This window comes from Excalfactoria chinensis, chromosome 2 (assembly GCF_039878825.1).
Source record: "Excalfactoria chinensis isolate bCotChi1 chromosome 2, bCotChi1.hap2, whole genome shotgun sequence".
In the NCBI taxonomy this organism is placed as follows: domain Eukaryota; kingdom Metazoa; phylum Chordata; class Aves; order Galliformes; family Phasianidae; genus Excalfactoria; species Excalfactoria chinensis.
Genome location: NC_092826.1, coordinates 141385426 through 141407386, shown reverse-complemented (window position 1 = coordinate 141407386; position 21961 = coordinate 141385426). Strand labels below are relative to the sequence as shown.

Below are 21961 nucleotides of genomic sequence, written 5' to 3'. Positions count from 1 at the left end.
TGCTGCACAGCTGGGATCCTCCTTCACTGCACTGCCCCACAGCTGCCTGCCCTCACCCCACACCCGACCCCAGCAGCTCCATCCTTTGCTGCCACCGCCGACTCTGTCCCTCCCAGCCGTGGCAGATCCCCTCGTCCAGCCGCTCCGTTCCCAGCGCTCACCTCTCTGTGTTCTCCCACTTGTGGTCGGTGCCACAACGGAGCTGTTGGGAACGCCCCGAAATCCGTTCTGTCACCTCTGTGTGACCCAACCAGGTGCTCCTGCTCCACCAGGGGATTGGAATAGATGATGTTCCACGGTCCCTCCCAACCCGACACTGTGAACATCCAGGGGTTAACAAAGGCCTCCCTGCTGGGAAGTGACCCAATGCAGGCAGAAAACAACAGCAGGATGCAGGTGGGCGACGGCTGCACCGCTGTGAGCGCTTTGGGACCATCAGCCCGCGGGGTCTGCAGCACAGCCAGCACGTGAGATGGAGCCGAGCAGCACACACAGACCTGCAGGAGCAGGAGCGGGTTCCAGCACAGCCCTGCAGCGCCGCGACCAGCGGATTTCATCACATGCAGATTACCAGGGAGGAACCATCCCAGACGTCCCCTCGGGCAGCAGCTTCCCGTGACTCACGGCACCAGAGGCTGCAGAGCCGCCACGCAGCCCCCGGCACAGCCTGCAATCACAGCCTGCAATCACAGCCTGCACCGGCCTCAGCAGCACCTCTGTGCAGCTCCTCTGCTCCGCTCCGCTCTGCTGGGTGCACCAGCCTCCTTTCAGCAGGCAGATGGGCTGTGAACTGACGGTGAATTTGATCCCTCCTGCCCTGGAAGTCTCCATGGCATCAACCCTGCGCTCACAGCACCCACCCGGACCCATGTGCCCAGCCATGCCCAGAGCACCACAAGGGCAGGCAGGACGAAATGGAAGCTCTGGCCACGTTCTGGCAGAGCGGAGCCAGCAGAAATAGGCCAGCCGTGCTGTTCCCTCCGTGCAGCTGCTGAGCGGGAGGCTCCGGCTGGCCAAGTCCTGGAGGAGGGATTTTAGAACCAGACACTGAAGGAGGAAGGTGAGAACATGAACAGAAACAGCCGCTGCTTCTTCACAGCAAGGGATGCGACTGAAGCACGACGCTGCCGGCGGGGGCTGAGAGCTCTGCACAGCGCGAGCGGCAGCTCCTACCTCTCCATTTCTAGCAGTTCTGCCCGCACATCCACCCTCTGCAGAGCCCTCCTTCCTCGCAGGCGCTGCCCACAGCTCCTTCCCTCACCACCAGCTGCGGTCACAGACCAGCGCGGCAGACGCTGCTCCTGGGTCAGCGGCACAGACAGCGGCTCTTCCCCTGCCCTGCACCGCCGGGTTGGGCGCAGCCTTCCTCCCCATCCTGCCCAGCTGCAGAGCACGGCACTGCCCACGGCTCAGAGATCAGACCTGCAGCCAGGAGCTGCGGGCAGCCTCCTGCAACAGTCAGAGAGTCACAGGATGGCCCAGGTTGGAAAGGAGCTCAAAGATCACGAGCCTCCAAGCCTGCAACGGCACAGTAAGAGCTGTGAGCTGTCTGTCAGCAGCACAAATCAGCAGCACTCGGTACAAACGGCCCCTTCTGCCCTCCCACCCATCGCTGCCTGTGTGTCACCACCTCTTCACTCAGCCCACGTGGTGTTGGTGCAGCGAGTGACTGCCTCCTGATCAGCCCGAGTGGGAGAGCTGGGGCTGACCATGGGCCACACTGCAGCACAACGCAGCACTCAGTGCTGCCATGCCCTGCTGGGCTCTGCTGGGCTCTGCTGGGCTCTGCTGGGCTCTGGCACCACGAGGTTGCAGCGCAGCCCATAGTGCCCCAGCTCCCAGCGCTGCATCCCATGGCTCCATCCGCCACGCCAGCATCCCTCAGCCCTGCCACCCCTGCCCCCACTCTGCTGTATCACCCCCCCCAGCCTCACTGCTACCACTTTCCCTCCCCGCTCCATCGGTCTCAGTGCTGAGAAGCATCCCCTGCTTCTCCGACTCCCACCCTCATCCTGCGCTGGGAGCTGAGCTGAGGACCAGCCCCACGTGTGCGCAGGGCTGGAGCTGCACAACTGCTGCTGCAACTGAGCAATGCAACGACGTCCAACCGGTGCCAGCCATCAGAAAGAGACAGGAAGAGCCGCCTTCCATCGGACCCAGCGGCTTTCAGAACACCGAAGGAGCACGTCCTGCCGCAGTGCCAGCTCTCAGAGCTGCCCACTGGGTGCTGACGACCCGCAGTGAGATGGACAGAACTCCTACAATGAGCAGCCCTGCATCACAACTGCATCTCAGAGCAGCAGCTCGGCTGCACGCCCGGCACGGACCCACCTGCACCGCAAGGCTCCAGCTGCCCCCACTTACACGGAGGGCCCACAGGGAGCCAACGCTGGGAAGAGTCCCCTGTGTCTGACAGCATCTCCATCCCAGCGCTCCCCCAGCTCTCCCTGCTGCCCACCTCCCCGGCTCCAACACTCCATGCACACAAAGGCCTCTGTGCAACGCTCCCCTCGCGCCCCTCGTGGCCCTGCAGCGCTCTCCCATGCAGTGCAGCCTACAGCCGGGTCCTGCACCCCACAGCACCCCCCGACCCCCCCCACCACACGTGGTCACTTCAGAAGGCCCACGTCTATGAAACAAGCTCAGTGCTGTGCAGTCCCTGTTCTAATTGCAAGGCCTATCAGTGTTCCACTCTGTGCTCCCCCATTGGAGGCGGTGTCGCTCAGGCCCCACTGCACTGTGCTGTGCTTCATTTTGCTTTATGCAGACACACAAATCCCAAGCACAGCTCTGCTGTCTGTGGTGCAGTAAGGGAACAGCCCAGGAGGGGGGAGCTCTCTGCAGGCCCCCGGCACCACCAGAGCACCACTGGGGCTCAGCCATAGGGACACAGCTGGGCCCATCGGCCCGTGTGCCCACCAGATCCCGGCCCACACCTCCTCCCCTTCCGGAAAGGAAGCAGCTGCCCACAGACAGAAGCAGGAGAGCAGGAAGAAGTTTGGCCAGTTCCAGCACTTGGCACTGCAGGTGTGACCGGGGCTTCAGCAGTGCATCCAGCGAGCACGGAGCGCTCACTGCAGCCCTGAGCCCCTTGGTACCGCATCCCTTCGGAACCGCATCCCCTTGGTACCGAATCCCTTTGGTACCGCATCTCCATCACAGCCCCTCAGCGGCACCACCCGCCCCTCCTCCAACGGCAGCGCACTCCGCGCTGGGTTCCCCGCTCGGTGCCGCCGCCACCCCCGACCAGGCGCTGCGGGCAGGTCGCGCTGCGGGCAGCTCGGGCTCCCGGCACCCTCCGGCAGCGGCGCGCAGTGCGGGATGCGGGGTTGCTAAGAGACGCAGCGCGGCGCGCGCATCTCCGGCCCACCAATGTTTACATCCTGAAGGACACTCGGGGGAAGGGGGGGTGGGGGGCCCGTGGTGACCCCTCCCCTGACCCCACGTCCCGCCTCCAGCCCGGAATCGCGCCCGTCGCGCCCCCCCCCCCCCTCGTGCCGTTCACCCACGGCCTCTGCGGCAGAACCTCCCGGAGCGATCGCAGAGGTGGGAGAGCCCCCAGAGCCCCCCCCCGCTTCTATCGGTTTCCATCTCCGCACGCCGAGCCCTTTGTTCCCGCACCGCAGGACGGACCGAACCCATCCCGGGACCGACGAACCGCCGGCCCGTCCGTCCCGCAGATCTCTCCCACCTCCCCCCCCTCCCCCCCGGCCCAAAACGGACGCAGCCGCCGAGATACGGCGGCGTTGGGTCGTGGCGGCCGCATCCCACGCACCGCGCCGGGAGAGCTGCGGTTCTGCGCGGTGCCCGCCCGGTGCGGCCGCTCCGGAGCTCCGGCACGAGGCCGATCCGCGACCTTCCGGGCCGATCCGACACGTGCGGGCAGCGCCCGACCCTCCCCCCCAGCCTCCCCCGGCCCCCTCCTCCCCGCCCTCCCGTCCTCCGGCCGTTCCGCCGCAGCGCTGCGCACCGCCGGCTCTCCCCGCCCGCCGCGCTCCGCCGGACGCGCCCGGCCCGACCCGCGCAGGGCCGCCCCGCAGCCCCGCAGCCCCGCAGCCCCGCACCGCCCCCGCGGGCCGCAGTGCCGGGGGCGGCCGCTGCCGCAGGGCCGGGGCGCAGTGCGGCGGGACAAAGGGCGGCGCGGTTCGGCCCGGTTCGGTTCGGCCCGGCTCGGTTCGGCTCGGCCCGGTTCGGCCCGCTCACCCTCGATGGAGATGACGTGCTCGCGGATCTGGCTCTGCAGCGCCAGGTCCTCCACGCGCTCGATGAGGTCGTAGATGGCGTAGATGTTGGGGTGCACCGACTCGAAGCGGCCGATCTCCGCGCGGATGGCGGCCGAGTTGGACAGCCCGAACTGCGGCGGCGGCGGCCCCCCCGGCTGCGGGCCCGACGGTCCGGGCACCGGCACCGGCACCGGCACGGGGCCGCCGGGCGCCGCCAGACTCTGCTGCTGCGGGCTCTGCCCGGCGCCGCCCGCGAAGTTCATGGCGGCGGTCAGCGCGGGGCCGCCGGGATCCGCTGCATGGCCGCGCGGGGCGCGCTCTGCCGGGATGCGGCTCTCGGCCGCCCCCGCCGCTCCGCTCCGCTCCGCTCCCCGCCGGCAGCGCCCGCGTCAGCGCCGCCCCCGCCTCGCACGTCAGCGCCGCGCGGAGCGGCCCCGGGGCGGGGCGGGGAGGGGGCGGCGGGGGCCGGGCCGGGACCGGGGGGTGCGGAGCCCTGAACCGTCCCGCGGCCTCCGGATCGACCCGCGCGGCACCGCCTCCCTCAATCTGTCCCCGCCGTGTCCCCGCGCGGTGCCGGTGTTCCCGCTACGGGACGGATCCTGCCCCGCCCGGGCCGGGTTGCCCAAGGAGGCTGTGGATGCCCCAACCCTGCAGGCGTTCAAGGCCAGGCTGGATGTGGCTCTGGGCAGCCTGGGCTGCTGGTTGCTGACCCCGCACACAGCAGGGGGTTGGGATGGATGAGCACTGCGGGCCTGTGCAGCACAGGCCGAGGGAACCGGACCCCTCAGAGCCAGGACCTCCCTGGGGCTGCGCCGTGCGGTGCTCAGCTGGAGCGGATCTGAGGACGGGAAAACCTGCTTTGCAAAGCAGCTGAGAGAGAGGAGGTGAGAAAAAGCAGAGCGAGAATCCTGCAGCCCTCGAGGTCGGTGCAGGAGGTCGGTGCAGGAGGGGCTCCAGGCGCAGAGCAGCAGCTCCCTGCAGCCCAGGGCGGGCTGTGGTGCAGCAGTCCGAACCCCCGCAGCCACGGGCACGGCGCTGGGGCGGCCCCTCAAGGGGGAGCCCCGCGGTACGGAGCCGTGCTGGGGCAGCGCTCGGAGAGCTGCGGCTGTGGGAAGCCCCCGAGGGTCCGTTTGGGAAGGACGCCTCCCCTCCCTCTGGTCCTCACTTCTCAGCCTGAAGTCGCTAAATCTCACCTGCTCCCCGCGATCTGCCGCCCTCGGCCGATCTCCCGTCTCAGCCCATCACCCCCCCACACCGCCTTCCCCATCCCCCAGGAGGGGCAGTGGCCGTTTGTGGCGCTCAGCGGGTGTTGGGGTGACCGCAGGACGGCCCTCCCCACCCCTCTGCATCCCTCCTTTGGTCTGCACGTGTTCCTCCACAGCTCCACAGCCCCGCACTGTGGCTGAGGATGGGGCCCCTCGAGGTCCCCCTGTTCCCCCCGGCCCCAGCAGGGCCCCCCAGAGCAGAGTGGGGCGGGAGATCCCCAAGGAGAGGAGCCCGCGGCCGCTGTCCCGTGCAGGGCTGCGCACTGGATGGCACAGAGCCGGTTCCTCCCCATCCCTGCTCACTGCGAGCACTTATTAGGAAAACAATAAAGCCTTTTCTGGGGTCATGATGAAAGCTTTCAGAAGCCCACGTGCTGAGCTGAGCTGTGCTGAGCTGTGCTGTGCTGAGCTGTGCTGACGGGCAGCCTCACCTGTGTGTGTTTGTGCTTTCAGAGCCCTCTGGGTGGATCTGAGTCACTATTCTGTTTACAAAAGCCTCTGACTCTTCCCAGCGTCACATTTAACCCTGCCTGCTCCTGCCTGGGTTGGCTATTGATGCTCCAGGGCGAGCAGCAGTGCCTGTCCGTCAGCATGGGATGGGATGTGTGCTGTCAGAGCCGCCGGAGCTCCGTGAGCAGGTCCTGTGCTCCCGAGGCTGTGGAGCTGAGGCAGCAGCTTTGCTCTGTGTTGATCAACGCACTTTCACAGGCAGGTAGACACACACGGTGCTTTGCTTTTCGTTGTTGGAGAAATCACTGCTCGTGCAGCAGCTGCAATCGGTCCGGATGGAGAAGTGGGGATCCTGGCAGGGAGGTGCAGCCGTGGTGCTACGATGGCTTCGGTTCCTTGGAGAGAGGAAGGTCGAATAAAATCCCTGCCAAGGAAAGCTGAGATGCAACAATAGGAAACGAACGGCAGAGTCCAGGCAGAATCTCTTGGGTGGCCCCAGAAAGAGGCAGATTTGACAGCCCACCTCGAGAGGGTCGGCATCACCCACCCCACCTTGGGCTGCCCGCTGCGGTGTGCGGCTCTGGGTCACCCCCAGGATGGTGCCCCCCAACCCTGGGCAGCCGGGCCAGTGTCTGACTGCTCTTCAGGGAGGAAACTGTTCCCTGCACCCAACCTGACCCCCCCTGGGCTCAATGTGAGGCCACCCCCTCTTGTCCTACATCGTGTTGGCAGATGCATCTTTCCCCAGGAGAACAGCTGTCAGCTTCCTGCTCTGCACCATGGAGGTGCCGGGTGATCTCCAACCCCACCATCCTATGGCTCTATGATCATTAAGGATCCATCCAACCCACCATCCTATGGCTCTATGATCGTTAAGGATCCATCCAACCCACCATCCTATGGCTCTATGATCATTAAGGATCCATCCAACCCCACCATCCTATGGCTCTATGATCATTAAGGACCCTTCCAACCCAACCATTCTGTGGTTCCATGACCTCAAGGTTCCCTTCCAACCCAACCATTCAATCCTTCTATGATTCAAAGTCCTGGTTCACAAACCAGAAGCAGAATCAATGGGAAGAGGAGCACGGCTCAGTGCTGCCCCACCACCTCCATCCCCAGCGCTGGGTGTGCTCTGAAGGCAATGGGAGCCTTCAGCCTCCCGTGTCACTTTTCTGCTCACCATCCATCCTAACGCCCAGTACTTTCTGCTTGCAGTCGGTCTACGAATGCGTTGAAGGACCATCAGTGTGAGGCAGTGGGGGATGCAGTGGGTGGGCACGGTGGGGGTGGGCCGTGTTGGACACGGGGATCTCAGGGATCTCCAACCTTAATGTTTCTATGGGACCAGGATTCGCAGTGCTGCCCTGCCGGACGTGCTGCTCTGCCCCCTGCTGCCCCTTGGTGCTGGCTGTGCACATCCCCCGTGTGGGCCCAGCGGGATCCGAACCGGTCCGGTGGGGCCGTCACACGCGGTGGCAGCACCCGGGGCAGCCCCGCCGCCGGCTCCGCTCTGCCGGGTCCCGGCTCTCACGCTGAGGGTTCGGATTCAGCTCCAAGTCACGCCGGCAGAACTCCGTGTGTTTTGCATCGCCCTCAGCACGGAGATGCTGCCGGCTGTGCTGCGGGCGGCTTCCCACGGATGGGAGCCCAGGAAGGAGCAGGAGAGCCCCGCTGGTGGAGCGGGTGGCACAGCGCAGCCGGAGAGCGCCGCTGTCTGTGTGCGGGTGCTGAGCTGAGGATGGAGCTGCGGCTCGTTGCTGGCATCGCTGCGCTCTGCTCAGTGAGAGCAGGAATAGGGGAGAGCTGGGCCGGGAAGAGCCTCTCGTTGTGGGGGATCCGTCCCGAAGCAGCGGCCCCGCAGCAGGGTCTGCTCACTGGGAGGGGAACGGCGGTGCTGGGACCTGGCGGTGCTGCAGTTCGCGCCCAGGGCTGCGTCCTTGCGGTGCCGATGGTCCCTGCGGGCGGCCTGCGGTCCCCGGGAGGCTGCAGGGTGAGGTGAGGAGAGCAGGGAGGCGGGGGAAGCGATGCTGGCTGCAGAGCATGGCAGCCCTGAGCCACGAGTCCCGCGGCCGACCCGCAGATGTGCACGGGCGGGCGCTGGGGGGGCGCTGCTGCCGTCCCGCTCGCGCTGCTCCGTCACCAAAGCACCGTGCTCACGTGCAGCCGCTCCTCGCCGCGTTCCCGGCGCTCTCAGTGACGTTATCGGCACCCAGATGACGGCCGTTATCTGATGGAGCCGCCCCATCACAGCGGCTACGCGGCCTTCCCAGCCACGGGAACAACGCTCCGCCAACAGCCCCTCACCGGGGACCCTGCACGGCCCGGCTGCCCGGCACCGAGCGGTGTGACCGCAGGGAGGCTCCGTGGCACACGCGGCACCGCAGCTCCGCACCCACCGCTGGCTGCTCTCAGTCCCCGCTGCCGGTGCTGCCGGCACACGATGATTCATGCTCCGCTTTTTGTGTCAGCAGGATCCGAGCTCTCCTATTTGCATCTTGCAGCAACCCTGCAAGCAACGGGATCAGCACAAAGAGCGTTCGGGAGAGGAGCGAGCACGGTGTGAGCGCTGTGCAGAGCAATGGCTGCAAGTGAGAGCAGCAGGGCTGGAGGTGAGAACACCACAACCCCACCAGAACAAAGCAGGGAGGGAGAAAGCACAGCGGTGCAGAGTTGGTAACCCCCATTAAAAGCACAGTGCTGCCATCCCACGGCACAGCCCATGCCCGGCATTGACCCCCAGCCCAGGGCTGCTCCCAGGGACACTCTCCAACACGTGCCACCCCGGGGCAGTGCGAGGCACACGGATGGGGGGTCCCCGGTTCAGGTGCCCTGGGCTGCTCTGAGGGGGCAGCGAGCAGGTGAGGTTTGTCCCCCCTTATTGTGCAGCTGAGGTTTGTCCCCCCCTTATTGTGCAGGTGAGGTTTGTCCCCCGTTATTGTGCAGCTGAGGTTTGTCCCCCCTGATTGTGCAGCTGAGGTTTGTCCCCCCTGATTGTGCAGCTGAGGTTTGTTCCCCCTTATTGTGCAGCTGAGGTTTGTCCCCCCTGATTGTGCAGCTGAGGTTTGTTCCCCCTTATTGTGCAGCTGAGGTTTGTCCCCCCTGATTGTGCAGCTGAGGTTTGTCCCCCCTTATTGTGCAGCTGAGGTTTGTCACCTCCTGCACGGTGGAGCTGACAGCCACCGCACTCACTGCCAGAGCCTGAGTCACCGTGTGCCCCACGCAGCCACGCGCTGCTGTTGTTGTGAGGCTGTAGCTGCAGCTGAACAAGCTGGAGAACGTTGGAGCTCCGTGCTCGTGTCAAACAGAGCAGCGGGGGGCTCAGCAGCACGAGGCGGGACGGGGGCTGCTCTGCACCTACTGTGCTCCTGGGCACAGCCGGGATGTGCTGAAGGCGTGTTGGAGCGCCATCACTGGCTGCATCCCCACATCGGAGCTCAGCGCCGGCTCTGAACCACGGCACCACAAAGTGAGGCAACAGGGGCGAAGATGGGGGTTCCTGAAGCTCAGGTTGGGATGTGGAGGTGGGGCTCCAGTGCTGAGTGGGCAGTGGGATCAGACCTGCAGCATCCCGGGCTTGTGGGGGGCACCAGCCCATGGCAGGGTGGGCATTGAGGTCCCTTCCAACACAGCCGTGCTGTGGTCCTATGATCCTGTGATCCTATGGTCCTATGATCCTGTGATCCTATGATCTTGTGATTCTGTGATCCTATGGTCCTATGGTCCTGTGATCCTGTGATCCTAAGATCCTATGATCCTATGGTCCTATGATCCTATGATCCTGTGATCCTATGGTCCTATGATCCCGTGATCCTATGGTCCTATGGTCCTATGATCCTGTGATCCTATGGTCCTATGATCCTGTGATCCTATGGTTCTATGATCCTATGATCCTATGGTCCTATGATCCTATGGTCCTATGATCCCAGCCCAGCCGAGGTGTGAAGGGGAGGGAGGAGGGCAGCACCCAGCCCCGTGCAGAGCCTCCATTGCTCTGCATCTCCTAAACCCCACCATGTCAGGCATTGCCTGGGAGCCAGCGTGGAACTGCTGCAAACGGCACTCATGGGTTCCACAGAAAAGGAAGAAAAAGGAGTGGAGCAATAAACAGCAATTACAGCGCAGCCAGAGCAAACCAGAGCTCTTGGCGAGCCTGTCCCATGCATGTAACCTGTATTTAAGTAGGCAGAAGCTCATCTCCCCGGCAATGAGAGCTGCAGCCCCGAGCTGAAGTGCGGGCTTTGCTCGAAACCAGGCGGGGTTTGGGAGCTGCACGTTGTGCAACGCGGTGCAGAGCTGCCCGGGATGGCACTGCAGGCCCGGATGGCACTGCAGGCCCGGATGGCACTGCATGCAGGGATGGGCGCTGCAGCGTTGTGCGGGCACGGGGCAGGGCGGGCTCTGCACCCACAGCAGCTGCACGGCGCTGCGTGGCGGGGCAGCAGCACAGCGCGGAGCTGCAGATGGTGCATGGCGGGGCAGCAGCACAGCGCGGAGCTGCAGCCGGTATGTGTCAGCCCGGCAGCCGCGCGGCCCCTCGGGAGGCCCAGGGGCGGTTACAACAAACACGGGGGCACAAACCCGCCCCCCCCGTTTCCCGGCAGCCCCGCGGGCGGAAGCGGAAGCGGCGGCAGGCGGCGCGATGGCGGCCGGTGAGGGGGCCGGGCGCGGGGCGGGGGCGGGGCCGGGCTCGCCTCTGGGCGGCCGCGGCCCGGCGGGCTGACGGCGGCGCTCGGTGCCCGCAGGTCGGTAGCGGCCGCCATGGCGCTGATCGAAGGCGTGGGCGACGAGGTGACGGCGCTGTTCGCGCTGCTGCTGGCCGCGGCCGTGCTGGCTCTGGCCTGGGCCTCCACGCGCGCCCCCGAGCCCGCCCCGCCGCCTCGCGCCGCCGCGCCGCTGCCCGAGGAGGGACCGAGCGCCGCCCCCGAACCCGCGGTGCCGCACAAGGCCCCGGCGGCGGGAGCGGGAGGGGCGGGACCCGACGGGCCGGGCGGGGCGGCGGCTGCGCTGCGGGCGAGGGGCGGCGCCGGGGGAGCCCAGCAGAGTCCGGGAGCGGCGGCGGCGGGGGGCGGCGGAGCGGAGCCGACTATGGTGCTGCGGCTCAAGTTCCTCAACGACACCGAGCGGCTGGCGACCGTACGGCCGGGGGACACCGTGGGGACACTCAAGAGGTGAGCGGAGGGACGGGACCGGGAGCGGGGGGTCACCGGGGGGTCACGGGGCTGCGGGTGAGCGCACAGCAATGAGGTGAGCGACGGGGGCGGCGGGGGACAAGGAATGTAGGGCGGGTGATGGGCTGGAGGTGACGGCGGGGGCTGTAGGTGACATCAGGGGCTGTAGGTGACGGCAGGGGCTGTAGGTGACGGCAGGGGCTGTAGGTGACGGCAGAGGCTGTAAGTGATACCGGGGGGCTGTAAGTGATGCCGGGGGGCTGTAGGTGACATCAGGGGCTATAGGTGACGGCAGGGGCTGTAAGTGATACCGGGGGGCTGTAAGTGGCCGCAGACACGGAGCGGGGGGGACTGACAGCGCTGGGGATGCGGGCCGAGCTGTGTGACACCACAAGGCGCATCGCGGGCTGCGGGTGGCGCTGCGGACACACGGTTCGAGCAGCGGGGTCGGTGCGGTCCGCGGTGCCGGTGCGGTCCGCTCGCGCTGTGACGCCCCCCGTCCCGCAGGACCTACTTCCCCGGGCAGGAGCAGCAGGTGCGACTCATCTACCAGGGGCAGCTGCTGCGTGACGACGCGCAGAGCCTGGCGGCGCTTCACCTGGCGCCCAACAGCGTCCTGCACTGCCACATCTCCCAGCACGGCCCCCCTCCCGCCCCCGCCGGGCCCCGCGCCTCCGCCGACCCCGTGCACGCGGCGCTCAACGTGGGCAGCCTGATGCTGCCGCTCTTCGTGCTGCTGCTGGCCGCGCTCTGGTACTTCCAGCTGCAGTACCGGCACGTCTTCACCGCCACCGCCACCACCTTCCTGGCCGGCCTCACCCTGCTCTTCAGCTTCATGGCCTTCACCATGTACCGCAGATAGCGCCGCCCGCTGCGGCTTCTCCGCCCGCTCCCGAACTCGAGGGCTGCCGGCCGCGTCCCGGTGCCGCGGGGGGCGCTCGCAGCCGGCACGGAACGGCACGGAACGGCACTAAACAGCACGGAGCGGCACGGAACGGCACGGAACGGCGCGGAGCGGCACAAAACGGCACGGAACGGCACGGCCCCGCGCTGCCCCTTCCGCACCGCGCGGCCACGGCCCGATCTCTGCCCCACGCGGGGGGTCGCAGCGCCCCGTGATCCCCGCGGCGCCCCCCGCCCGTCGCTGCCGGCCCGACGCGGCTCGGGGGCTGCGGGCCGAGCTGAGGGCCGGCCCGGCCTGCGGGGCCGTGTGCGCGGCTCAGCTGCTTTTACGATTAAAAAGGAAGAAAACTGTGATGCTGCGAAGGCTGCGTGCGGTGCGGTGCGTGATGAGCGACCGACGGGAGCGGGGAGGAGCGGGGGGTGGAGTTGGGGGCGGGGCTTCAAAGGGGGCGGGGCTTTAGGGGGGCGGCGCGGGGCTTTAAGGGGGCGGGGCTTTAAGGGTCACCCCCGTCCTGACATGCGCACTGGGACGGGGCGGGGCCCGCGCACGGAGCCACGCGTCCAGCGGAGCGGCAGTGCGCATGCGCCCGCCGTCCCGGCTCCGCCTCTTCCCGGGGTTCTGATTGGACGCCGCCTGGCGGCTATTTGCATACTACGTCCCGGCTCCGCCCCCGGAAGTGTGTGCGGCGCGGGGGCGGAGCCGCGGCCTCCCTGCCGCCGCGGGGCCTGTCGGGAAGATGGCGGACTCGGTGTCCGGGCGGCGCTGAGCGGCCGGGGCGCGGCGGGTCCCAGCGCGGCCGCGAGCGCCATGTAGGCGGGAACCGCGGGACGGGACGGGACGGCGGGGGGACGGCAACGGGGCGGGGAACGGACGGGCGCTGCGGGGGGCGGGGTCGGCGGGTGCCGGTACCGGGCGCGTGAGGTGCCGCTCGCGGGGGGGCGGGGGGAGGAGGGGCGGCCTCGGGGCTGTCGGCGCGGGGGGAGCGGGGGCAGAGCCGGGCGGCGGGACGGACGGAGCGCAGAGCGGGGCGGGGGGTCCCGGCGCGGCGTCCATCCGGGTCTGGGTCCGGGTCCGGGCGCGGGGCGGAGTCCCGGTGCCGCCCCCCATCCCCGCTCTGTTATCCCCGCTCTCTCATCCCCGCTCCGTTCATCCCCGCAGGGTCCCCCGGTCCCGCGGAGCCCCTCGCGCCGCCCCGCCCGCGCCATGCTGCGCCTGCTGCCATGGCTCCGCGCCCTGAGCCGCCACCGCGGGCGGCCCGGCAGCCCCCGGGGCCCGGCTGAGCGCAGCGGGGCCGCCATGCATCCCGCCTGCTACTGCGCCGGCAGGGCCAGGCCGCGCGCGCTGCTGCTCCCGCTGGATCCGTACGGCCATGGGCTGCTGCACGGTCTCCCCGCCGACGCGGGCAGGAGCCGCGGGCACGGCAAGAGGAAGAGCTGGAACTTCATCCACGAGAAGATGAGCTACGACACCTTCTTCACCATGAAGCGGCTGATCGAGCGCTCGCGCAGCGTGGGCGAAGTGCTGCGCTGGGTGACGCAGAACCCCGGCAAGGTGTCGGCCAGCCATTACCCCATCGCCCTGCACAAGCTGGGCCAGCTCCTGCAGCAGCAGCAGGGCCCGGCCGCCCTCAACGGGGAGAGCCGGCGGCCCGGCCCGGTGCTGGAGCAGCCCGAGTTCCAGACGCTGTGCCAGGCCATCATCAGCGGCTGCTCCAAGTTCGACAACTTCAGCATCGTCAACTGTCTGTACGCCGCCGCCGCGCTGGGTGAGTGGCCCGGGAAGGGGCGGCGCTGGGAGCCTCTGTGACCAGCAGAGTGTTCCGAGCTGTGGCCGTGCAGAGCCGGGTCTGTGCCGAGTGGGAATCGCAGCCCGTGCTGCTCCAGGCGGGTCAGACCTTGCCGTGCCTGCAGAGCAACGCCTGGGCTGCAGAGGAACGGCCCGCTGGGCTCCCGGCCTGCATGGCTGGAGGGCTGGACGTGCAGGTTGTCGGGCGGCTCCTCATGGGAAGGAGCGTCCCCACATCCTGCCTTCCCCCTGCGCCTCACAGAGCCTTTCTGGCCCGTGGCGATGTGCTCCTTGTTAAAGCCCTCATTAAAGGCCAATGAGGGCTCTCTGTGCTCCCTCCCACCTCTGGTGGAGGGGATTAGGCTCTGGCTGCCTGTGGCAGCGGGTGCCCGGCCCCCGCCCCGTGTGTTCCTTCCAGTCCTGTGCTCCCACGTCCCACGCTGACGTTTCCTGCCATCGTGTTTGTTTTTGGGTACCGGCACCACATGCTGGGCCGAGCTCTGTGCCGAGCTGCACCCGAGCTGAGCTGAGCACTGAGCTGAGCTGAGCACCGTGCTGGGGGCTGAGGCAGTAACTCGAGATCCTGCCGAAAGAAGGAGGGGGAAAGGGGAGGTTCTGCTCCCCCCCACCCCCCGGCAGCGCTTTGTGTTTGCTAACCCCGCGCCTCTCCCCGAGCTGGGCTCCCCCGGCCTGCTCTGGTTTTGACCCACACTTTGTTCCCCTGCCTCGCCCTCCCCACGCACTCCAGCTCATTAATAAAAATGCTCACCCGCCTTTCGGAGGCCTCCGAAGGAACAAAGCAGCTGCTCAGACCAATTCTTCACTTTCCACCTTCTGACTGATTCCTGATTAACGATAAAACGCAGCCACTTACCCCATGCTGCCTTGGCTTCTTTAAAGCCCTTTTGAAAGTTGGAACCTCCCCGTCTGGCTCTGGTGACCGGTGGCTCCTGGGGCCTCCTGCGGTGTGCGGAACGCTCCGTGCCTCCGCTGAGCAGATCGCTCCTGACACACAGCGCCGGCCTTTGCCTCCTTTGGTGACCACGCTGTGCGCGGCCTCTCTTCTTTCTGTGGTTGAATAATGAGTCCGGAGCGAGAGGAAGGTATTTCCCCCAGGAGCCGGCTCTGAAAGGCCGCGGCTGAGCTGGAAAACACGAGAAGGGGGAGTTAGAAATGGGGAAAGATGAACTGGTGTCACACGCGGGCGGTTCGTGTTTCAGCCTCGTGTTGACGCTCCGTTTGTCTTCCAAACAAAACACGTCTTTAAAGCGCTTTGGGATGCATTCATTATTCATCCTCACAAAGACCCGGACCTGGAAATGGAGCCTTGTTTTTGTGGATAAACCAAAGAGCTGCTGTGGTGGAATGGCTGCCAGCAGAGCCATGTGCTGCTGTGCTGGCCTGGCCTTCTTGACAGGACAAGGGGGAATGGTTTGAAACCCAGACAGGGGAGGTTCAGGTTGGATCTTAGGAGGAAGATTTTCCCCCAGGGGGTGGTGATGCACTGAGCAGGTTGCCCGAGGAGGCTGTGGGTGCCCCATCCCTGCAGGCATTCAAGGCCAGGCTGGATGTGGCTCTGGGCAGCCTGGGCTGCTGGTTGGTGACCCTGCACACAGCAGGGGGTTGGAATGGATGAGCACTGTGGGCCTTTGCAACCCCGGCTGTTCAATGACTGTAGGATTCTCCCCTCTGCTCTGTTTCTCTCACCTGGTCTGACTCCCCACGACAAACCCGTCCCCAGCACCGCCCCTCTTGCAGGGCTGGCTCTGGGGTCCCTAACGCCTCCTTTTGCTGCAGGGCTGCCCGGGGAGTCCCCGTTGGTGCGAGTGCTGGAGGACGAGTCCCGCAACCGCCTGGGCCGCTTCAACCAGAAGGACGTCTCCATGGTGTTCAGCAGCGTGATGCGGCTGCACCCCTCCAGCCCTCACCCCCTGGTCGAGTCGTGCCTCAGCAGCTTGGAGCGGCACCTGGAGAAGGAGCGGCACCCGCAGACCCTCTTCCTGCTGCTCTCCTACTACCGGCTGCGGGCGCAGGCGCTGCAGGGCCACCCGGCCTCCGACCAGCAGCTCATCAACAACCGCAAGATCCTGCGCCTGGTGCGGCACACGCTGGGGCAGGTGAGCGCCATGCGGGAGCACGAGCTGGCCCTGCTGGACGAGATGCTGGCCCTGTGCGCCCAGGAGGCCAACAACAAGGCGCTGGAGGCCATCTTCAGCTCGCAGCTCTTCTACGAGAACCGCCAGGAGCGATTCATCCGCAGCATGGCAGGTGAGGGCGCCGCGGCTGGGGAGGCTCCTCCCCGGTGCTGGCTCTGCCTGTGCGGCCTCACGGCGTCTTGCCGGGCTCTGGAGCTGCTGGGTTTGTCAGGCGCTGTGTCAGCCCACGCAGGAGGTGCTCTGTGCGCTGCCCACCCACCGCTTGGCCCCATGCTGCCCCTTCCTGCACTGTGGGCCCACCTCGCCATGTGGGCGGTGCGTTGGTGTCTGTGGGGTTGCTGTGGGATCGTCCCCACTCTGTGCACTCTCCTGCTGCTCTTCAGCTGGGCCTTGCGGTGCATGTGGCGGGGATCTGCCCTCCTGCCTGCAGCCCCATGCCCAGCTGCGTGAGCTCTGGCCACGTCGCCTCCCCGTGACCCACACTGCCCAGACCACGGGCCTTTCTGGAGGGCAGTGCTCGGGACAGGCCTGACGCCCGGCTGTGCCTTGCTGTGCAGAGTGGCTTCCCAGGAAGGCTGAGAACCTGACCCCCTACACCATGGCCCTCATTGCCAAGTACGTGGCCCGGCACCGGCTGCGTGAGCCGCGCCTGCTGGATACCATCGCAAACTTCCTCCTGAAGCGTGGGGAGCAGCTGGACAGCAAGGTGGGTGCAGCTGCCCGGCATCACGGGTTGCCCGGGTGCTGGGGGGAGCGCGGCCTACCGTGTCACCGCACGCATCCCCGGGCCTGCCGCCACCAGCCCGACTCCTCCTTTGGCCGCAGGTGATCCAGAAGCTGGTGTTTCCCTTCAGCCGGATGAACTACCGCCCGTCCAACCACAGCGAGCTCTTCCCCAAGCTGGAGGCCATCCTGGAGCAGAAAGCAGGCAGCTCGCCTCTGGCCACCGTCAACATCCTCATGTCCATGTTCCAGCTCAGCCACTTCCCCCAGTCTGTCCTGCATCAAGTCTTCTCTCCGGCTTTCATCACCAACGTTATGAGTACGTCGGGCTCTTCCCAGGGTAAACCCGGCAGTTGGGGCCCGGTGGGTCGGAGGCGGCTCCGGATGGGGCGGCTCAGCCTCCCCCCGGGGCGGAGGGCGGGTGGTCCTGGGGGGTGAGGGGCAGCCCGGGCCCCCTCCAGCCTCCCACCCCTCCCGCAGGCAGCCCCTACGCGCTCATTGTGCGCCGCTACCTCTCTCTGCTGGACGCTGCTGTGGAGCTGGAGTTCCGTGATTACAGCGGCCCGCGCCTCGACCCGCGCTACCGCGTCCTCATGTTCGAGCACGCGCTGACGGCTGACGAGGCCAACAGGAAGTACAGGTGAGGGGTCCCGCTGGGTGCTGCGGTGCCCGGCCCTCACACAGGCAGTGACCCCCAGGTGGTGCCGGGGATGAGAGATGCAGATGTGGCTGTGGGTACGGCCTGGAGAGCTGGGCGGGGAGGAACCCGATAGGGATCAGCACGGACTGTGTGGGGTTCTGCTCCCAAAGATGAGTAATCACAGCGTGGGTGCAGGTTGGGAGCCGAGCTGCTGGGAAGGAGCTCTGCAGAGAAGGACCTGGGGGCTGTGGTGGCCAACAGTCAACCAGTGGTTGACCGCAGGCTGACCGTGGGCCAGCAGCGTGTGCTGGTGGCCAAGGAGGCCAACAGGACCCTGGAATGCACCACGGAGAGCGTGGCCAGCAGGGTGAGGGAGGTGGTCCTCCCCTCTGCTCTGCCCTGGGGCGGCCATATCTAGAGCAGCGCACCCAGTGCTGGGCTGCCCAGTTCCAGGCAGATGGGAACTGCTGGAGAGAGCCCAGTGGAGGGTGCAGAGACGGTAGGGGCCTGGAGCACCTGATGGGGGCAGACTGAGAGCCCCGGGCTGTGCACATGGAGGAGAGAAGGCTGAGGGGGATCTCTGAGCAGTGCTGATGGACGTCTGAAGGGAGAGGAGCAGGGGGAGGGGGCCGGGCTCTGTTTGGTGCTGGACAAGGAGCAGCGGGCACAGAGTGCAGCCCAGGGAGTTCCATCTGAATGTGAGGAGGAACTTCTGTGCTGTGAGGGTGGCAGAGCCATGGGACAGAGCCCAGAGAGGTGGGGGAGTCTCATCTGGAGATCCCCAACCCCCTGGATGCTGTGCAGCTGCTGTGGGGGGATGGAGTGGGGGGGCTCCAGAGGGGCCTCCCAACCCCTGAGCTCTGGGATGCTGTGGTCAGCAAGGGGCTGGCGTGGCTGTGGTGGTGCCGGGGCTGGGTGGTATCCCCACGTGCCCATCCCCTGCCTGCTTTCCCCCTCAGTTACAAAGGGCTGGTGGCCGAGGCGCTGCGGCAGCTGGTGGGGGAGGAGTGCTACCGGCAGGACGAGGTGCTGCCCCCGGGGTACTGCACAGGTAGGCTGCTGGCTGCTGGCGGGGTGGGCGTGCTGCCTGGGGGGGGTCTGGGCAGCAGGGCCTTCTGGGGACGCGGCTCAGAACCAGCTGCTGAACTGCTGAACTGCTGCTGAACTGCTGCTGACCCGCTGCTCTCTCCGCAGACTTCCTGCTGTGGATTAACCGCTCGGGCACGGTGCTGCCCCTCTCCCGTGTCCCCGCAGCCTCCAAAGCCCCCCCAGCCGCCCCCCCCGCCGCCATCTCCCTGCGCTCCAGCGTCCTGGCTCTCACCTCGGACTTGCAGGACTTTGCCCCCTTTGCTCCGGAGCCCCCCGGCAGCCCCCCGGCAGCACGCAGGGAGAACAACCTGGCGGGGCGCTTCCTGTCCACGCTCTGCCCGGCCCCGGGGGGGCCCTGCTACCAGCCCCCCTCGGACTATTACTGCGCCCTAAGCAAAGAGTCTTCCCTGGAGAGCCAGGGCAGCTCCACGCTGAGCAGTCCCTCCGAGTGCCTCTCGGCGCAGCCCGCCGGCACCCCCGACTGCTCCCCGCGGGGCTCCTCCGCTGCCACCCTTTTCCAGTTCCCCATTGGGAAGATCCTGGAGGAGGAGGTGGCCGCCTGCCCCGGCCGTGAGCGCTCCTGCTTCCAGGGGGAGCAGCCCCACGAGGAAGCGGAGGGTCGCAGCCCAGCCCCGGCCGAGGACGCCTGCCCTCCACCCTCACCGTGCCGGCCCGGCCCGGCCAGGGCTGCCACCGAGGGGCCACCGGCAGCCGACGAGATCCAGAGGTACTGAGCAGAGCTGCTCCGTGTGCCCGCCCCCCCTCCTCCCCCCGGGACCTCCCCAGGGACGGGCTGCCTCCATTGGGGGTAACGCTGCCCTCCTCCCTCTGCCGTCCTTGCAGGGTGGTGCTGTCAGTCAACGACAAGTGGCATTACTGCCAGAACTCCGACATCCTGGTGGGCTCGCGCGCCATGCGGGACCGGCACCTGCGCCTGCTGGGCTACTGTCTGGTGCAGGTGAGTGCTGCGCCGCTGCGACCCTCCCGCGGGGCAGAGATTGCGGTGTGGGGCCGGGCCTGGTGCGGTGTGTGCTGGGCGGCAGCTCGGAGCCGTGTCATCTCAGGGCTGCCCGGGACAGTCGTCCCCGGTGACTTTTGCCCGCTCCCAGCCTGGGAATTTCCCCACGGCTGCGCTGGGGTCACAACCCGCGGGGGCTGGGGAGGCACGTGGCCATCTCCATGTGTGTGTGCTGGGACAGCTGTCCCGCTGCCACCACCCGTCCTGCAGGTCCCGGCCCTTCGCAGGCAGCTGATCCTGCTCAGCCCCTCATACAGCTGCGTGCGGCCACTGCTGGCTGGTGGCAGCCCGAGGGCTGATCTGTCTGAGGAAGCAGCTCGGCAATGTGGGCCTCCTGCCCTCCATCGCTCCTCCTGAGCAGCCACCTGCATTACAGGCACACCTCGGCCCAGCGGTGCCATAAACCACGGCTTAAAGCTGCTCACTGCCCTCCTGCTGGCGGCCGCTGTGCCAGAGCCAGGCGGCTCTGTGTTGTGTAACCGGCGGTGGATGCGGCTCAGAGCTCCATGTGGGGCTGCAGGGCTGGGAGGGACCGGCCTGGGACACTGAGCGCCCCGGGGGGGGCGGGGAGGGACGGCAGCGGGGCTGTGAGGGAACGGCATGGAGCTGCACAGAGGGGTCGGGGTGCCCAGAGGGTGGTGGGCACAGCCCTGAGCTGAAGGAGCTGAAGAGCTGCTGGACAGACGCAGCTCTGCCCTGTGGGTGCTTCTGTGTGCAGCCAGGGGTTGGACTCGGAGGTCCCCGTGGGTCCCATTGGAGGCCGTGGGTCCCATTGGAGGCTGTGCCGTGGCTCCATGCTTGCTCCTTCCCCCCCCAGCTGCATGCAGTGCTTCTGCTGGCTTGCAGTTAGTGCCAAGCCGGGCCGTGTGCCGCAGTGACACAGCTGTGGTTTCCTTCTGCGGTTCCGGAGGTCTCTGTGCTGTTTGGCCACCCCTTACAAGGAGCCCGAGGCACTTCAGCTTCTCGTAGGAGCTGCTTCACACTCAGCTCCTCTCGCTCCTTGCTGGTCCCTGCCGGCTTGGAAGGAGCCGTGCTGCAGCTGGGACAGCAGCGGGGCTCACGGGGACGCCCCCAGCCCGACCTGCTGGGCCGGGAGCTCTGCGGCTCTCCAGGCTTCTCTCCCTGCAGGGCTCTCCCTGCGGTGCAGCTCCTCATCGTGCCGCTCCCTGCCAGCAGCTCCTGTGCTTCCCCATCCGCAGCAGCTGCAGTTGGGCAGGGCTGTGGTTTGCTCACGTTTCCTGGGCGGGAGGCAGGAAGGCAGGAAGGCAGGACTGTAGGACTGTAGGACTGTAGGACTGTCCTCTTGTGACCCCGGAGCTGCGTGGGGCCCGAGAGCCCGTTTGTCAGTGTGGTGCTGAGACTCCGAGCCCCGCTGCAGAGCCGTGTGGGGCTGGATGGGCTGCTCCGCTGGAGGCTGCAGGGCGCTGCCCGGGGCTGCTCTCTGCCCCCTTTCTATGGGGCACGGCCAGGGCTGCCGTCCCTCCTGCTCTGAGCTGCCTCACGTTTTGCAGAGGGCAGAAAGCGGAGCATCCTGCAGGGCCGTGTCTCCTGCTGCGCTCGGGGCACCGCCAGGCCCACCCCTCCCCCAGCGCTGCTGTTGGTACATGAGGCCGTGAGTGGTTCCGGTGCAGCTGAGCTCAGCCGTGCTGCGTGTCCTTCCCCTTCTGCTTGTGCCCCTTGTCTGCGTGCAGCGTTGCCCCAGGGCAGCGTGTTGCCCGGTGCTGGCATTCACCTTCCCCTCGTCATTCTGCACATCTCCCTTTGCAGATGGGTGTGGAGCGGCCCCGTGCTCCCCCAGCTCCTGGTGCTGGAGCGGGGACTCCTCCTCAGTTCCTCCCCCGGGGGCTGTTGCTGTGGGTGTCCCGTGGGACACCACCCGGGTTCGGTTTCTCCCCGGCAGAGCCGCAGGCGGCCGCTCCTTCCCCAGGGCCGGCGGTTCCTCTGCAGCCCGTGCCGGGCGGCGCTGGAGGCGGCTGCTGAGCTGGGCAGCGTGTAACTCGGTGCTGCCGCTTCTGTCCCTTTGCAGCTGCCCTACACGGAGCTGGAGAAGGTGAGTGGCATCGAGGAGGCCAAGCACTACCTGCGGCAGAAGCTGAGGGAGCTGCGGTTCTGAGCGGCTCAGCCCCCGCCGGGTGGGCGCCGGGGGGAGGGATGGGGGGGGGGGGGGGCACGGAGCCCCTGGCCCAGGGGGGTGGGAGATGGAGCCGCCCGTCTGGGGGGAAGCGGGAGGGGGGGAGGGGGGGCGGGGGAGGGGCACGGCCGCGTGGGGCCGAGGTGGTGTGAGATATTTATTGCCGATAGCGCGGGGAGGGGGCGCGACGCGACGGTGTGTGGGGGGAGCGTGGGGACGTGTCGGGCTGGGGGCCCTCAGCCCTGCTCCTGGGGTCGCCGCAGGGACCTGGCGTTCCTGGGGGTCCCCGACACGCTGCTGGGGAGGGGGGGGAGCTGCGCCCGGCCCCCCAGGGCTGTGACAGCCAATATTGGGGATGCTGCGGGGCCGGGCGCGGGAGGAGCGGGGGGTGCTCGGGAAGCGG

The 21961-nt window shown here is 67.3% G+C and overlaps 3 protein-coding genes across 7 annotated transcripts in view; 2 read left to right on the top strand and 1 right to left on the bottom strand.

The window, feature by feature from the left end:
• AGAP3 (ArfGAP with GTPase domain, ankyrin repeat and PH domain 3) overlaps positions 1-4629 on the bottom strand; it is a 76674-nt gene extending 72045 nt beyond the window's left edge. For 3 of the 4 annotated variants that reach the window (XM_072330654.1, XM_072330656.1, XM_072330657.1), the window contains exon 1: positions 4204-4629. In XM_072330654.1, coding sequence (XP_072186755.1) covers positions 4204-4486 — 283 coding nt within the window. In that variant the 5' untranslated portion in view covers positions 4487-4629. The remainder of the gene's footprint in view (positions 1-4203) is intronic. The other variant, XM_072330658.1, reaches the window with a different exon arrangement.
• Positions 4630-10474: 5845 nt separating this feature from the next.
• Positions 10475-12368, top strand: TMUB1 (transmembrane and ubiquitin like domain containing 1). 2 transcript variants are annotated; one of them, XM_072330388.1, is made up of 3 exons: positions 10475-10593; positions 10687-11112; positions 11620-12368. In XM_072330388.1, exons 2-3 carry the CDS (start codon positions 10703-10705, stop codon positions 11972-11974), a joined length of 765 nt encoding a protein of 254 aa, XP_072186489.1. In that variant the 5' UTR covers positions 10475-10593; positions 10687-10702; the 3' UTR covers positions 11975-12368. The 2 variants fall into 2 exon arrangements, with proteins under 2 accessions (XP_072186489.1, XP_072186490.1); XM_072330389.1 differs by lacking the exon at positions 10475-10593 and having other exon boundaries at positions 10604-11112.
• A 342-nt stretch (positions 12369-12710) lies between these two features.
• On the top strand, positions 12711-21607 carry FASTK (Fas activated serine/threonine kinase). Its single transcript, XM_072330292.1, has 10 exons — positions 12711-12825; positions 13175-13781; positions 15599-16069; positions 16515-16663; positions 16783-17020; positions 17161-17320; positions 18280-18371; positions 18515-19136; positions 19253-19367; positions 21454-21607. Exons 2-10 carry the CDS (start codon positions 13220-13222, stop codon positions 21538-21540), a joined length of 2496 nt encoding a protein of 831 aa, XP_072186393.1. The 5' UTR covers positions 12711-12825; positions 13175-13219; the 3' UTR covers positions 21541-21607.
• The last annotated feature ends 354 nt before the right edge of the window (positions 21608-21961 follow it).

Excerpts from the sequence above, each read along its gene's own strand:
- TMUB1 (XM_072330388.1), top strand. The coding sequence starts at position 10,703 with ATGGCGCTGATCGAAGGCGTGGGCGACGAGGTGACGGCGCTGTTCGCG. Across the intron at positions 11,113-11,619 it reads ACCGTGGGGACACTCAAGAG|GACCTACTTCCCCGGGCAGG; the intron begins GTGAGCGGAGGG and ends CCCGTCCCGCAG.
- FASTK (XM_072330292.1), top strand. The coding sequence starts at position 13,220 with ATGCTGCGCCTGCTGCCATGGCTCCGCGCCCTGAGCCGCCACCGCGGG. Across the intron at positions 17,321-18,279 it reads GAGGCCAACAGGAAGTACAG|TTACAAAGGGCTGGTGGCCG; the intron begins GTGAGGGGTCCC and ends TTTCCCCCTCAG. Across the intron at positions 19,368-21,453 it reads TGGGCTACTGTCTGGTGCAG|CTGCCCTACACGGAGCTGGA; the intron begins GTGAGTGCTGCG and ends GTCCCTTTGCAG.